The sequence below is a fragment of the Danio rerio genome, chromosome 15, assembly GCF_049306965.1.
Source record: "Danio rerio strain Tuebingen ecotype United States chromosome 15, GRCz12tu, whole genome shotgun sequence".
NCBI classification, from domain to species: Eukaryota; Metazoa; Chordata; class Actinopteri; order Cypriniformes; family Danionidae; genus Danio; species Danio rerio.
In genome coordinates this window covers 16,764,175-16,782,049 of record NC_133190.1, presented here as the reverse complement: position 1 = coordinate 16,782,049, position 17,875 = coordinate 16,764,175, and the positions used below count along the sequence as shown (strand labels likewise).

Sequence of the window (17,875 nt, the reverse complement as noted above, 5' to 3'; positions counted from 1 at the left end):
AGATATCTTACATTGTATATTCATGCAAATCGCGCAAGGTAAAAATGGAGATTAAATAGTGCCCTGACGGGCAGAGAGGTATATAAGAGATCCAATATGAAGATAAAACGAAGCACGCGATTAGGCTAATAGATGCTAGAAGCCCTAATGAAGATAAGAGAGAGAGAGAGAGCATACCCTGCCGGGTAGAGGAGAGAGCATGCCCCGACGAGCAGAGGAGGGAGAGAGAGAGAGATTGCCCCGATGGGCAGAAAAGAAGAAGCGTTCCCCGACAAGCAGACGAGAGAGTGCGTGCCCCGACATGCCAAGGAGGGAGAGAGAGAGAGAGCCCCAACAGGCAGAAAAAAGCATGCCCCGACGGGCAGAGGGGGAGAGAAAGAGCCCTGACGGGCAGAGGAGAGAGAGAGTGCCCCGACAGGCAGAGGAGAGAGAGAGAGTGCCCCGACGGGCAGAGGAGAGAGAGAGAGAGAGAGAGAGAGAGAGAGAGAGAGAGAGAGAGAGAGAGAGAGAGAGAGAGAGTGCCCCGACGAGCAGAGGAGAGAGAGAGAGTGCCCTTAAAGCAGAGGGGGAGAGAGAGAGAGCCCCTACGGCAGAGGAGAGAGAGGTTGACTCGACCAGCAGAGGAGAGAAAGATTGCCCCAACGGGTAGAGGAAGGAGAGCGTGCCCCGACGGGCCGAAGACATTGAGAGCGTGCCCCGATGGGCCGAAGACATTGAGAGCATGCCCTGACGGGCCGAAGACATCCGGAGTGTTCCCCCACGGGTCGAAGACATTCAGACCGTACTCACACTAGGTACAGTTGCCTTGAACTGGGCCAAAGCACGATTGACCCCCTTCCCGTCTCTCCCGACAGCCCGCACTCACACCACGAACGGGCCTCGGCACACTTACGTCATCGCTGCTGCGCTGTTCAGTGAGAAGCGCTCTCACTCAGCCACACAGAGGAGATTTCTCTAGTTATATTGTGTCAGTCGTTTGATATGCAGTGACATCCAGTCAAATATTTCACCAAACAGTCCTTAGGGATGCGGAGACACGCAGTCAGATATTTTGCCGAACAGATCCGCCACTTTTGGCGCTCAGAAACAATAATAAGGCTCTCGTGCTGCTGCTGCAGGAATGAGGTGGTCTGCTGAAGGTGCAGGGCTGTCGTGCAGTGAGAAGTTTGCGTCTTTAATAAATCTACTGCAGTTTGCGTTCACTGAACAGTAAGATTGAATAATAAATCCATATGAAACAATCACTTAAAAGTCGCGTCTCGTTTTCAGTTTCTGGCTTTGGCGCGTTTCGCACTCACACACAAGCGTACCGCGCCAAAGCCCAATGAACCGCACTCAGGCCCACCTCTTCCAACCGGGCCAGGGCCAGCCAAGTGAACCGTGCTTGAAGCAGATTCAGCACGGTTGGCATAGTGTGAGTAGGCCCTCAGAGCGTGCCCCGACGGGCCGAAGACATTGAGAGCGTGCCCCGACGGGCCGAAGACATGAGAGCGTGCCCCGACGGGCCGAAGACATTGAGAGCGTGCCCCGACGGGCCGAAGACATTGTGAGAAGGAGCCCCATTGGGCTTGCGGTGCGAGAAGGAGCCCCATTGGGCTTGCGGTGCGAGACGGAGCCCCATTGGGCTTGCGGTGCGAGACGGAGCCCCATTGGGCTTGCGGTGCGAGACGGAGCCCCATTGGGCTTGCGGTGCGAGACGGAGCCCCATTGGGCTTGATCGGGGTTACCTTGTATGAAACCCATGAAATTAAGGATCTATTGTGATTTACGACAATTAATGTCTAGCTGTTTAGAAAATCTGAGTAAATATTGAATCCCCTGAATTATGATTGGGTCCTGTCTGGGGCTAATAGTAGGCAATGACTACCCCCAAAAATAAAATATCCAACAGTTAAGATTTTCCTTGTTGGGATTTTTATATAGACGATAAGTTGTAGCGCAGCCCTGTCCTGCTGATGTTTTTATATGGTCGATTACATTGCTTTCGTTCTTCTAAAAATGTGATAGCAATATCGGTTAGCTTACTCTGCAGTCACATTCTACACGCTGTTGTACATAAGAGAGCAGAAACAGCAGTACGTTGAGCTAAACAGAACTTGGGGATTTAGGTAATGAAAATTTCAGTATGGTATAATTTAGAGCTGCACAATCAATCGAAAGAATTTGAGAGAGTGTGCCCCGACGGGCAGAGGAGGGAGAGTGTGCCCCGACGGGCAGAGGAGGGAGAGTGTGCCCCGACGGGCAGAGGAGGGAGAATGTGCCCCGACGGGCCGAAGACATTCAGAGTGTGCCTTGACGGGCCAAAGACTTTGAGAGCGTGCCCCGACGGGCCGAAGACATTGAGAGTGCCCCGACGGGCCGAAGACATTGAGAGTGCCCCGACGGGCCGAAGACATTGAGAGTGCCCCGACGGGCCGAAGACATTGAGAGTGCCCCGACGGGCCGAAGACATTGAGAGTGCCCCGACGGGCCGAAGACATTGAGAGTGCCCCGACGGGCCGAAGACATTGAGAGTGCCCCGACGGGCCGAAGACATTGAGAGTGCCCCGACGGGCCGAAGACATTGAGAGTGCCCCGACGGGCCGAAGACATTGAGAGTGCGAGACGGAGCCCAGTTGGACTTGCCGTGCGAGACGGAGCTCCGTTGGGCTTGCTGTGCGAGACGGAGCCCTGTTGAGCTCAATTAATCGGAAAGAAATTGCGATCTCAATTTGACCACCAAGACTTTTAATGCAGCATTTCTACGATTCTGCCAAACCTATTTTCAAATTTAGGAGAGAAGCAAAGGCGGCTGCACAAGTCTTTTCATTGTTTCACACACGTTGCTCAGCGACATGGACACCTCCGAATTCTGGGAATCACACATGACGCGAGCTGCTGATTGTGCGGTTGCATGCCCTAGTTAATGATTGCCGTGCATGCATCTACTTTATTGAACGAAACTACATATGCTGTGAAAAACGGGTAATAAATTTGTAAATAATATTCAGTTTGTGGCACAGAGTGATCGTTTGAGAGCTGCGAGCGAAGTACGAACAGCACTCAGCAGTGAAAATGAAACCGAAAGTGCACATTATTTAAATAATCATATTGCATTTTAGAGTTATGATTGCGACAAGTCTTTTTTTTTTTTTTTTTTTATAGCGAACGCCGTTTTGCATGAAAATAAATTCATTCATTAAGAGACCTCAATATTTCTGTAAGTGAACATGACAACGAAAGCAGCTAACCTCTTGAAAGCATGTAGCAAGTATGGCACCTGTAGCCTACCTTCATTCTTGTTAAATAAGGATTAGAGAGCTTAGGTGCATGCATACACAGATCAAGATCAATTACAGTGATACAGCGCTAAATCACATTATATACGATGATACATAAATTAATCGAATTATGCTTATGTAAGGAAAGTTAAATTGTGATGATACCGAAATTGCAATATTGAACAGTTATGTCCATGAAAAAGTGCTACTTTAAAGGGTCACATTAAATGCAGATGAAAGGCAACGATAAGCCATGGTTAAAGAGGCCGCAATAGACCTAGCTATATGGAAGAACCCGATGGACCATAGAAACTGGTAATCCGAGATGTCATGTAACGCGAAGTGCCATAAAACCCAACTGGACCACCACCACCAGTAGCTGTAACATCTTGGTTTATTGAAACAGCATATCTGCTCAAGGAGTGAACTTGCACTGGTCTTACGGTTCGTTTGCAATTATGCCATCGATTTGGTTCGACCCGATACTATGGTACGTCAGGGTGCATTGATGATGCTTTCCACACGATTATATTTTAATTCATAGCACAAGAACAGTATAAAAAGATTTGTATTTGTACGTATTATTAGTAATACGAGTTGTCATTTAATACGAACAGTCGGAACTGTACTCTAAAAAAAAAACAAACGAGCATGTACATGGCAACATTAGCATTCATAGCAAATAAACGAAAGCGTATGTCCTGCTCGCTTTAAACTTTAGCGAGTGAATTCGCGGTTTTTTTTTTTTTTTTATAATAAATATATGTACACACACACACACACACGTATATATTAAATAAAGAGTTTGTAAAAGACGTTTTGGCCCCAACGTTCTTCCATACTGGCTCAACGCGTAAACTGTCCTCGACGGAAAGGGCTGCGATTGGTTCTAACGGCTGGCGCTGTTCGCCAATGAGTGACACTGATAAAGTTTAGCGGCGATTACAGCAGATCAATGATAAACACGGAGAAAACTCGCTATGTTATGGATTCACAAGTAAAGCTCTTTAACGGCCGTAAGGAGAGGAAACGTCACGTTAACAAGTCAAAGGGCAACAGTCTGAGAAATGGAGTTTATTTCTCAATCGCAGTGAAATGGAGGCTGCAAGTTAACGTTACCTGTAACTCCGCGTCAGCGAAGGACTGCCCAGCAGACACTCGTCTCGCACGGTAAATGATGCTCAATTTCTGTGTTTTAAGTTGCAGTGTTTTACAGAAGCTCTCGTTCGTCTTCCTACCATAGTATCCTACCGTGACAATGATAGGTTTTGATTTAACGTTCAAGCTGAACCGATACCGTATTGTCTGCGTCTGCATCACGGCTCTAGCTTTATGGTATAAGACTTGTTTAAAAATGTGGATTCCAGCTAGGAAAACATTTAGAACGAAATGATGAGAGGCCATAACGTTAGATATGTGCTCTTTCAGACATTAACTTGCATATCATAATTCAGTGACTTCATATGACGTTAATGAAACAAGAGTTAGACTTACCTCATGCAGACTATGTATACACGTAACGATTTAAGGTAATAAACAGAGTATACCGAGATGGAATGGCAGATGAAGATGGCGTGAAATCCCAATGAAGCAGATTGAGAGTGTTTAACCTGGCTGTTTTCGGTGAAATTCCATGTTCATTTTGGTCTCCAGCTAACTTATGAGGTACATTTTTGCGAGTAACGTTAGGAGCCAACGTTAGAAGTGCTAAAAGCTAGCAACCCCAACCCGATGCAAGGACATTTAAATGTACGATCGGCGGATAACGAAAGCGAAATGGTGAAATCAATCAATGGCGAAAATGAAGTGATTGACGAAGCTGTTAACCTTCAACTTTGAGTTGTTACGTGAACACGAACAGAGAAATGAACAAACTTGTGAGACGTAAACGACGTTGGCAGTCCAAACTTCCGCACCGTGACCGAAACTTCCGCAACGTCACCTGAATACAGCGAAACAGATTGTTTAGATGAGCTTTTATACATGGCTTGCTTGGTTGTTATAGGCTGACGAGATAATTATTATGAATGACGTGACATCTCAGTCTTCCTGGTAGAACCTTCGCTAAAGCTTTCATTTCCCTGAGACTTAAGATATTTTAGATGACATCTGAGAGCTCTCCAGCCTCTAGAGCCAGCAATGATTTCAACATTCCATATGACTTCAATAGCCCCTTTCACACATACAGACCTTTCCGGAAAATTGCCGGCAATTTTCCGGAAAGGTTGTATGTGTGAACAGGTCCTTTTTGAAAATACCGGTAAATTCGTTCTGGCTATTTTCCGGAAAGAGAAGTTGTAACATTACCAGCAATTTGCCGGAATGCTGCGTTGTGTGAATGCAGAAGGAAGATTCCCGTAATAAGCGCATGCACGTCTAGAGCGTGCTGACGTGAGACGTCTGCTTTAGCCAATCACAACAGTCAGACGCATTTACGTCCGCGCGGTTTGTGAGGATAAAAGCCTTTGAATATTTTTCCAGACACATTTAGCTGCTAGAAGTTAGTCAGATCACGTTTATATGTTCTTCTTAATGCCAACTGTGTAAATAATCATCGATGAGATGCTTATGATAAGCCGTTGTTTGTTTACCTTCAAGCTTTGCGTGTGCCTGTGAAACAGCCTGTGAGCGCCTGCACACGCACATATTATGAACATCTCGACATGCGAAAGTGATCCTGCGAAAGTTGTTCACAATATTGATCATCCACAGAGTCTGTAATTTAGTCAAATGTTTACAAATACAAGCGCAGCCGTTTAAAGCTCATTTGTGGTGAATGATGTCAGAATTTACTGGTATTTTGGAATGGATGTGTGAATGCTCTTTTCTGGAAAATTTCCGTAACGTCCTCGCCTGTGTGAACAGTCGTTCTGGAAATTTTCCAGATATTTACCGGTATCACTGTGTGAAAGGGGCTAATGGCTCAAATAAAATCATTCAAAGCACCAAGTTGTATTGTTTTGCTAATAAAACACTAAGGATAAATACTAAATAAAGTAAATAAATACCACAATACACTCATCGGCCACTTTATTAGGTACACCTGTCTATGTCAATCAACTGGCAGCAACTCAATGCATTTAGGCATGTAGACATGGTCAAGACAATCTGCTGCAGTTCAAACCGAGCATCAGAATGGGGAAGAAAGGTGATTTAAGTGACTTTGAACATGCCATAGTTGTTGGTGCTAGTCGGGGCTGGTCTTAGTGTTTCATAAACTGCTGATCTATTGACAAATGTCTTGTTGATGTCAGAGGTCTGAGGACTACGGCCAGATTGCTTCGAGCTGATAGAAAGGCAACCGTAACTCAAATAACCAATCGTTACAACCGAGGTATGCAGAAGAGCATCTGGTGGTGTAATGGTGTGGGGAATATTTTCTTGGCACACTTTGGCCACATTAGTACCAATTGAGCATCGTGTCAACGCCACAGCCTACCTGAGTATTGTTGCTGACCATGTCCATTTCTTTACGACCACAGTGTACCCCTCTTCTGATGGCTACTTCCAGCAAAATAATATGCTATGTCATGCAGTGCAAGTCATCTCAGACAGGTTTCTTGAACAGGACAATGTAGTCAGTGTCCTGTTCACTGTACTCAAATGACCTCAACAGTCACCAGATTTCAATCCAATAGAGCACCTTTGGGATGTGGTGGAACAGGAGATTCCCATTATGGATGTGTAGCCGACAAATCTGCAGCAACTGCGTGAGGCTATCATGTCAATCTGGACCAAAATCCCTAAGGAATATTTCCAGTACTTTGTTGAATCTATGTCATGAAGGATTAAGGCAGTTCTGAAGGCAAAAAGGGGGTCCAACCTGGTACCTAATAAAGTGGCTGGTAAGTTTAATGTCAAGTGTATTATTAAATACACTGTATTTATTATAATTTTACAGCATTTTGTTAACGAATGCTTTAGCATACTCTCTAAAACAAATGCTGGTTTGTATTAACCCAACAAAAATGACACAACAAAAAAATTACCCAACAGTTGGGTCTGATAATATTTGACCCAATGTTGGGTTAATAATTGTGGAATGTACTTAAGTAATAACTATTGTGAAATGAAACTATTTTAAACACTGAAGTATACTTTAGTTTTTACTACAGTAAACAGTGTGTTTATTGTACTTTGTAATATATAGTTGTAGAAAACATACAGTATTGGGCTTAAATTCACAATAGTTGTTTAGAAACTATAGTTCTACCAGAAAGACTTTGGGAGGCAGATAAACGTTTGAACATTTATTGTAAATTGTTTGCATAAATGCGAGTTCGTTATGGTCCTTTCATAAAGTCCTTTGGCGTAAGCCCCGTCTATAGTGCAGAACTCTGGATGAGCTGGCAGATCCTGCCTGAAGATGAAAGCAGGGCGAAGCAAACCCCCTGAGCGGAGACGAGGCCGACCTGGGGGTGGGGGTGATGGGGAGGATGGAGGGAAATTTCTGCAACGTCACCTGAGTACAGCGAAACAGATTGTTTAGATTAGCTTATGTATATATGTCTTGCTTGGTTGTTACAGGCTGACGAGATAATTATTATGAATGATGTGACATCTCAGTCTTCCTGGTAGAGCTATAACTAAAGCTTTCATTTCTACCAGAAAGACTTTAGAAGGCAGATAAATGTTTGAACATTTATTGTGAATTACTTGTTTATATGCAAGTTCGTTACGGTCCTTTCATAAAGTCTTTTAGCGTAAGCCCCGTCTCCAGTGCAGAACTCTAGATGAACTGGCAGATCCTGCCTGAAGATGAAGGCAGGGCAAAGCCAATCCCAAAGGACAAAACTTAGGGTTCAGTTTTGTAGCAATCCTAAAACAGAGATTGACAATGGATGAGATAGCTTACATTGTAAATTCATACAAATCGCGCAAGGCAAAATAGAGATTAAACAGTGCCCTGATGGTCAGAGAGGTATATAAGCATAAAGATAAAAACAATTAGGCACAATTAGGCTAATATATGCTAGAAGACCCAATAGTGATAAAGAGAGCATGCCCTGACGGGTAGAGGAGAGAGAGCATGCCTCAACAAGCAGAAGAGAGAGAGCATGCCCCGACGAGCAGATGAGAGAGAGATTGCCCCAATGGGCAGAGGAGAGAGCGTGTGCCCCAACAAGCGAAGGAACGAGAGAGTGCCCCAACGAGCAGAGGAGAGAGAGCGTGCCCTGACGGACAGAAGAGTGAGTGCCACCACAAGCAAAGAATAGAGTGCACCAAAGGGCAGAGGAGAGAGAGAGTGACCCGACGGGCAGAGGAGAGATAGTGTGCTCCGACGGGCAGAGGAGAGAGAGCATGCCTTGACGGGCAGAGGAAAGAAAGCGTTCCCTGACGGCCAGAGGAGAGTGTGCCCCGATGGTCAGAGTAGAGACAGCGTGCCCGGAGGGCAGAGGAGAGAGAGTGTGCCCCTATGGGTAGAGGAGATTGAGAGTGTGCCCCGACAGGCCGAAACTTTCAGAGTGTGCCCCGATGGGCCAAAGAGATTAAGAGTGTGCCCAGACGGCCGAAGAGATTGAAAGCGTGCCCCAGTGGACTAGCTGTTTGGGCGGAGCCCCTGCGGGCTTTCTGTATGAGACGGAGCCCTAGCAAGCTTGCTGTGAGAGACGGAGCCCTGGCGGGCTTGTTGTGCGAGACGGTGCGGGCTTTTATTACTGGCGGGATTATTATTCGAAATGAAAGGAAACGTTTTAAACTTAAAATTTTGTAGTGGACTTACATGTTAGGACTATGTACATGTAACAGCTTGGTTCATTGAAACCGCATATTTGCTCTTATGCCATCGATTTGGTTCAATTTGATATTACAGTGCATCAGGGTGCATTGACGATGCTTTCCATACACGATTATATTTTATTTCATAGCACAATAAAAAGTATAAATAGATTTATATTTACATATATATTACTTGTAATACACGTTGTCATTTAATACAAACAGTCTGAACTGTACTCTACAAAACTTGAGCATGTACAGAGACTAACATGAGCATTGATAGCAAATAAACAAAAGTGAATGTCCTGCTCGCTTTATGAGCTGTATAGAGTGAATTCTTAAGCTTGGTTTATACTTCTGCACACTCTTTCTGTTGCTTTCTCCGAAACACTAGTTGGCAGTGAGGTGTTAATGTTCCTCTGTGTCGAGTTTCTTCACTGGTGTTCTGCTTTTTCTGAACGCTTTTTATGTTCAAGTGGCTCAAACTCGCTCATTTTGAGGCAGAAACTGACGGACGTGCAACAACTTTAACCATGAGTTAAACACAAATCAAAACTTTCCATCCGGAGCTCCTTCACGGGACTCCACACTTGTAAACAATCGCTCCATCGGGCTCGTGCGGCTCTCTGTCCTGCCCAGACTCGTCAGCGCTACCAGGCCGACCAATCACAGAGCTTGTGCTGCTCGTCGTTGCGATGTGTATTTACGTTTTTTGAGAGGTGTGCGTCAGCTACGCCGTCGGCCTTGGCGTAGAGCTATTCGTCAACGCATAAGCGTGCGCTTGACGCAGAAGTACAAACCAGCCCTTACACTCCTATGATTGGTTGACGCTCGACAGAAAGGACTGCAATTGGTTCTAACAGGCTGGCGCTGTTCGCCAATGATGGACACTGATAAACTTCAGCAGTGATCACAGCTGATCTATGATAGACACAGAGAAGAAAAACTCGCTATGCTATGCTATCCACAAGTAAAGCTATAACAGCCGAGAGGAGAAGCAACAACACATCAACAAGTCAAAGGGCAACAGTGGGAGAAATGAAGTTTACTTTCATAATCTCAAATGCAGTGAAATTGGCGTTGTACCTGCTGTAACTTCCGTGTTAGTGGAGGACTGTCCAGCAGACACTCACACTGTAAATGATGCACAGTTTCTGTGTTTTTAAGTTGCAGTGTTTTAAATGCTCCTGGTCAACACACTCACCATAGTATCCTACCACAACATAATAATCGGTTATGATGTAAAGCTTGTAGGGATGGTATACAGTTTAACCCAAAGAATGACTAGTCTGTTCTGTGAGCTGGAGTCAGAGATTTAAATAAATAAATGAAGTTAGTTTGCAGTTTCATCAGCAAAAGCCAGCTTCAACACTCCAATGAGTTCCTAGGCCGATCTGCTTACAATCACCAATCAATAACAATTATACTCTCACATAACGTCATTAACTGCGTCATACATATAGTTGTTCTAAACTGATTGGCTAAAACACAGATAGACTAGGAAAATTTCCATGTAGGGTTTGTGTGCACAATTTTGAACAATATCTTAAGCATAAACATCAGACATCCAATAGACTGTTTAGAGCTGACTCCAGACCTGTGAAACAGATCCACAGTCAAATAATAGAACACACACACTTTAAGTATAATCTGTTTCTTATGAAAGGCTTAGTGTACTCTCAGCCGTCTTTATCAAAACTGGTTAAAAAAAATGGAACAATCTACATTCAGGCAGTTATATTATCCTTACTACACAAAGACTATCTTGAATAAAAAGTAGAATCACTTTAAAATAATTAACCATAAAAACAGCAAAATCACTTTAGACATTTTAGATAATATTATTAACTCATAGAAATAACAATAGAAACAGTTGCTTCCAGTCCTCAGCCCTTAGTTCCACTCAAGGTCTCAGTGACCTTTGACCTAGTTTGCTGGCTCCTGAAAAAGTTACACAGACAGGCAAATGCACTAAACATTCTTACATAAAGTAGTGTATTTAACTTATTCATTAGTTAAAATACTTTCAAAGTTAAATACTTATTAAAATTATTATAGTTAATAAAAATAATGAGAAACAAGATGATGAGGAAAGGATAAACTATTATTCATGATGAGACGGATTGGAAGGCGAAAATCCGAATCCTTCAAGCTGAACCGATACCGAATTGTCCGCGTCTGCATCGCGGCTCTAGCTTTAAGGTATAGCATTAGACTTGCTTATATTATGTGGATTCCAGCAAGGAAAACATTTAAAACGAAATAATTAAAGGCCATAGATATGTGCTCTTTCAGACATTAACTTATATATCATGATTCAGTGACTTCATATAATGTTAATGAAACAAGAGTTAGACTTACCTCATGCAGACTACGTATACACATAACAAATTTAAGATAATAAACACAGAATAAAAGATCACCGAAATGGAATGGCTGATGAAGATGGCGTAAAATACCAATGAAGAAGATTGACTGTGGTTAACCGGGGTGTTTTCGGTGAAAATCCCATGATCATTCTGGTATCCAGCTCTAGGTTGTTTAAAAGGCAACATAGTAGTTTGCATATGATTACTGTTCGATTTCGGCATTGTTAAAGGGCCAAAACACCCCCCACTTTCGGTTAAAGTCTACTTCAGAATTTTTTCAAAAGATGCATGATTAATGGGCGTGGAGCTCCGCGAGCATAAGGCAGGAGTGGGCGTAGCCAGCAGGGGAGAACGTGAGCGAACGAGGCTAGCTCACTAAATGAGACAAACCGTGAGGAGACGCATGAGTTTATAGTTTACAAAGTTAAAATGCAAAGAAATGAACATTCGTAATTCGTAATTTCATATACACATAACCACAATTTATATCATTATAAAGATACGTGTGTTCATGTAAACCCTATAAATGAGGACTTCTCCCTCAATCCCCGTATCCAGCAGACTCAGTGCAGCAGGTCTTCTGACCATTAGCCCTGCTGGTAATCTGGAGGATTTAGGCAAACACAGCAGCACAGTGATGTGTTTGAATCTCGTGCTGCTCTCCCGACAAAAATGCTAGCAGCACACACACAGCTTTGCTGTATGATCGGCCCTGACAAGATCGCGGGGGAAAACATGCAACAAATCCCATGGATCATGGAAACAAACGCATATGAGCCTTCATGAACAGCTAAATACTGTGTGCCCGTGCCGTGTCTCACAGCTCAGTCTTGACTCTGGCAGGTCTGGCAGGTCTCATGAATAATTAAGCAGCCGGCTCTTCTTATAGAATAAGAAAACTCCGATTTGAATAATAATGAGATACCGACACGTCATCATTGCACTTGCAGTTCTACGCTACGTTGCCGATTTTGATCCCGCCCAAAAAATCATTTTAAACCTGGAAGCTGAAATTAGCTGACAAAAGCTCAAAATTATCCAGTTTTCCCCACAATTAAAGCTGACAGGTGTTAACATTGTCTTAACTGATGCTCAACACACACAAATCTGTTAATATAAAAAAAAAAGTTATCCAGGGTGTCCTGAACCTTTAAATTCATAATCACATAAGGTACATTTTGCGAGTAGGAGCTAACGTTAGAAGTGCTAAAAGCTAGTAACGTTAACCTTATGCAAGGACAATTAAATGATCGGCGGCTCGGCGAGTAATGAAAGCGAAATGGCTAAATCAATCAATAGCGAAAATGAAGTGAATTGACAAAGCTGTTAACCTTCAACTTTAAGCTGTTACACGAACACGGACAGAGAAATGAACAAACTTGTGAGACATAAACAACGTTGGAAGTCCAAACTTCTGCACCATGACCGAAACTTCTGCATCCTCACCTGAGTACAGCGAAACAGATTGTTTAGATGGGCTTATATAAATGGCTTGCTTGGTTGTTATAGGCTGATAAGATAATTATTATGTATGACTATTACTATAGTAATGTATTGTAGTATTATAAATGACATAGTAGGTAGGAACACATCAAATAACCAGTGACAATTGTTTGGACTGAAATGTGTAAAACAAAATAAAGTTAAAAAAAGAGCACATGCTGGATGTCATCATCTATTTTCAGCTTTATTTTTCAGTTTCCATGTCATTTTGTGTGTGTGTGTTGTGCTACATCTTCAACAGCTTTATGCTTGTAGGTGGCCTATGATTTGGAAGATTACTACCATTCTGTGCTGTGGTTTGAGGAGGCCGTTCGACTCTTCCGAGGAACCGAATGGAGTCCAGAAAATGAAGGCACGCTTGAAGATGCCCTGGACCATTTGGCTTTCTCTCATTTCAAGGTATGTCACTAATTACAAAACAAATATGATTTTAACCGAGACCCTGTGTTAACATCTGCTGTTGATAAGGTCTCTTTTGGGTGATCTAAACTAAGGTGTAAATTGGCACAAAATGTTGGTATTGTTTTTGTTTTTTTGTTTTTTTGTTAAATCTCATTTGGTAGTAATCAGAAATGCATGCGGTTGAGTTTTATAATTGTTGCCAGTATATTGATGTGTTCCAGAGAGCAGTGGAAAAATCTACCCATTCAGCCACTGCAGACCAACAAAACAACACAATTTGTGAGCAGATTAAAAGTTATTTAGTATTTAGATTTTTTGTATTTTTTTAAAGCTATCTTTAAAAAAAAATCAATAGAGTGGAGGGATTGGGCAAAAAAAGACTAATCAATGGTTCACACATGATTTACTTACAATATGGGGTTTTAAACTTGTATTTCATGACGTGTAGTATCAGCTCTTTTTCAATCATACCACAGGCAAAAATTAGACTTAGACTTAGACTTAGAAAACTTTATTTATCCCGCAGGAAATTGCTTATGTAATGACTGCCATAACACACAAAACACAGAAACACAAAACCACAAGACAAAATAAATAAATTAAGTAAGTGAAATAAGTCACATAAATCCAACCAATCTATAAAAGGAAACAGCCACAATACATAAGTATACAAACTATTATATAAGATATTACACTTAAAAGAATCAGTGGTAACTAATACTAATAAGTCATATATCAAGTAATGAAAATAATATTAACCAAAACTAATAATATTACACATAAAACAATTACACATACAATAATTCAAGTAGTAAAGGCATTCAGCACTCATTTAAAAAACAAAGATATTGCACTAAAAATATTTAAGACCCAGTAAAAAAACGTACAAATATTGCACCTAATAGACTATTGCACATCATAGAACATAATGCACAGACTTCCACACACTAAAACCCGTAATAATTAATTAATATATGGCACGAGCAGCAAGGTATTGCATAGATTACTGTAAGGGTAAGTGACTGAGGGAGACGTTATGAAGTCTGATAGCAGTGGGAAGGAAGGATTTTCTGTGGCGTTCAGTGGAACACTTTAAGCTGGTAAGTCTATGACTAAAGGTACTTCTCAGCTCGTCAACCACATTATAAAGAGGATGATCCACATTGTGCATAATTGACCGAAGTCTGCACAATGTTCTCTTTTCGGCCACAGTTTCCATATTGTCCAATTCCTCACCCACCACAGCGCCAGCTTTCCTAATCAATTTGTTAAATCTCTTCATATCTGCCACTTTTACACTACCACCCCAGCACACCACAGCATAGAAAATGGCACTGGCCACTACAGACTCATAGAACATACGCAACATGGTGTTGCAGACTCTAAAAGATCGGAGTTTACGTAGGAAATACAGCCTACTTTGACCCTTCTTATATGTGACCAGAGAGTTCTTGGACCAGTCCAGCTTATTGTCAATATACACACCCAAATATTTATAGTCCTGAACAATCTCCACATCCACCCCTCTAATGGACAAGGGAGTAACTGGAGATCGCCGTGATCTTCGCAAGTCCACCACCAGTTCTTTGGTCTTTTGGATATTAAGCTGCAACTGATTCAGCTCACACCAGTCCACAAAACTGTCCACAGCCATCCTGTATTCCAAGTCGTCCCCCCCCTTAATACATCCGACTATTGCTGAATCATCTGAAAATTTTTGCAGGTGACAGCCCTCTGTGTTATATTGGAAGTCAGATGTATACAGTGTGAAGAGAAACGGTGACAAAACAGTTCCCTGCGGTGCTCCAGTGCTACACAGTACCGTATCAGACTTATTCCCCTGTAGCCGTACGTACTGTGGCCTATCAGTCAGATAGTCCATAATCCACGCAACTAAGGGAGCATGAACCTGCATAGCAGACAGTTTGCTCCCTAGCCGGGCTGGCTGAATAGTGTTAAAGGCACTGGTAAAATCGAAAAATGTAATCCTCAGGGATGCACTCGGTTTGTCAAGATGGCTGTAGGCACGATGTAACAGGTAAATGATGGCGTCTTCCACTCCAATCTTGGCCTGGTAAGCGAACTGAAGAGAATCTTGCGCTGACCTCACTAGGGGGCGGAGAGTGCCCAGGACCAGCCTCTCAAAGACCTTCATACTGTGTGAAGTAAGTGCTACTGGCCTGTAGTCTGATGGAACACTAGGTCGCGCCTTCTTGGGTACCGGAACCAGACATGATGTTTTCCACATCACAGGAACTTTCTTAATACTGAGGCTCAAATTAAAGATCCTCAGCAGTACTCCACTTAACTGAGAAGCACACAGCTTAAGTACTTGTGTGGTTAATCCGTCTGGACCCGGTGCCTTAGCAGGATGGAGTCTGCATAATTCTCTCCTCACTTGGTCCTCAGTGATGATCATAGGTGGTTTATAAGAGTCTGAGACACCAATGAAAGGAGGAGAGGCGATGGAGGCTTCAGTTGGTACGATGGTGAAAGAGGAGGAAGGAGAGGGCGTGAAGTAGGGCAAAATGCTGCAATTTGACGTGACACTATTGGGGGGGAGCAGATGCACTAGGTGCAGTAAGGGCTGTGTCAGAGCTGGAGAGAGGCCTACTGTCAAACCTATTGAAAAACATATTAAACTGATTGGCCCTATCCACATCACCATCAGTTCTAGGGCTGCTGGTCTTGAAGCCAGTAATGTTCTTCATGCCTCTCCACACATACCTACTGTTGTTCTGTTTCAGCTCTTGTTCCAGCTTTTTCTTATATCTCTCCTTACCCTCCTTTAACCTCACCGACAAGCGCCTCTGTACTTCCTTAGCTGCTTCCTTATCACCTGACCTGAATGCCACCTTCTTTTCATTCAGAAGGGCTTTGATATCTTTAGTGACCCATGGCTTGTTGTTAGGAAAGCAGCGTATGGATTTCAATGGTACAGTACTATCCACACAGAAGTTGATATACTCAGTGACACAGTCTGTGAGGTTATCAATGTCCATACCATGTGGCACGCACAGAGCATCCCAGTCCGTAGTCTCCATGCAGTCTTGCAGGGCTGCACTGGCCTCTTTTGACCACTCCCTCACTGTCCTAACAGTAGCTGGCTGCCGCTTTACCAGTGGTAAGTAGGTGGACTGAAGGTACACAAGATTGTGATCCGATCTACCTAGAGGTGGAATGGCTATACAGCTGTATGCCTCTTCCACATTAGCATACAGTAAGTCCAGAGTCTTATTTTCTCTGGTGGGGCATTCTACATACTGTGAAAAGGTGGACAGTGTCCTGTTTAGTGAGACATGATTAAAATCGCCTGATATTAAGACGAACGCGTCCTGGTGCATTGTCTGGAGTCTAGCAGTAGCGGAGTGAATGACGTCACATGCCGTCGTCGCATTGGCCGATGGAGGAATGTAAACAACAATGGCGATCACATGTGAAAACTCTCTGGGCAGATAGTATGGACGTAGCCCCACTGCTAACAGTTCAATGTCCGGGCTACAGATACGTTCCTTAATCACAATGTGATTCGGGTGGCACCATCTTTCATTAACAAAAACAGCAAGTCCACCCCCCTATATATATATATGTGTGTGTGTGTGTGTGTGTGTGTGTGTGTGTGTGTGTGTGTGTTTGTATATATAAGCCCTTCTGTGATTTTTTTCAAGGTATGTCCTATAGTATTGTTTATTTTGAAGAAAGTCTTATTTGTTTTATTTTGGCTACAATAAAAAGCTGTTTTAATTTTTTATTTTTATGTTTTACGGTCGATATTATTAGCCCCTAAGCAATATTTAGTTTTATTGTCTAAAGAACTAACCTGTTATGCGTGTGACACTCATGCTGCACTCTCCGTACCACCAGAGGAAACACTCACCTAAGTACTGACACAAACTAGGGATGGGAAGATTAACCGATATGTATCGATACGCGGTCATGCGCGTGCACGATGCGAGTGCATCGGTTGAGCAGCTGAGGATGAATGAAATTTTGGAAGCAAATCGAGATGCATCGGTTTTTGTGAGATGCAACGATTTTTCCGAGATACAGCTTATATTTTTAATATAGAATGTATTTTTTATTTATTAACAAGTGTTGTCAACCTGTTTTTGGCGCATAATTTAATCGACCTACATAAAGTAAGCCTTAGCAACGGATTTGCGGATGTGCACACACTACAACTCAGTGTATCAGGTGTGCGGATGAAGCTAGTGGTGCGCCCTCAGAAAGCGCGAGAAGCAAAACGAACATATTCCCCACTGAGTTTTAAATCTAAAGTATGGCAAGCAACATTATGGATTTAAGGATGGACGACATGACAGGACAGATGCAATTTGCAAAATGTGCCGCGCATCTGTAAAATACGCGGGCAGTACGACTAATCTGATATCTCACTTGAAGCGGCGCCACGGTGTTGTTGTGGAAGCATCTTCCAGTGTTTCTGCATCCCCGGCTTTCGCACTGCTTCAACCAGTTCCAAAAGTGGTGAGAAAAGCATTGCAAGTTTTTTTTCCATGCGCAACAGTTCTGCTCGCTCTACGCCAATAACGAATGCTATTGCATTGTTCATCTGCAAAGATATTCAGCTTAGTGTCACGGAGAACGAAGGTTTTAAACACCTCC

General features: G+C 43.0%; 1 protein-coding gene across 45 annotated transcripts in view; it reads left to right on the top strand.

Moving 5' to 3' along the window:
• The window catches only part of p4ha3 (prolyl 4-hydroxylase, alpha polypeptide III), an 81,440-nt gene that overhangs the window by 4,011 nt on the left and 59,554 nt on the right, over positions 1–17,875 (top strand). For 41 of the 45 annotated variants that reach the window (XR_012390678.1, XR_012390681.1, XR_012390677.1 and 38 more), the window contains one exon: positions 13,106–13,249. Coding sequence is in view for 36 of the 45 variants with exons in the window: in XM_073923448.1 (XP_073779549.1) it covers positions 13,106–13,249 (144 nt within the window). In the remaining 9 variants the exon portion in view is untranslated. Of the gene's footprint in view, positions 1–4,178; positions 4,431–13,105; positions 13,250–17,875 lie in introns of those variants that run through there. The other 4 variants (XM_073923460.1, XM_073923459.1, XM_073923456.1 and 1 more) reach the window with 1 other exon arrangement.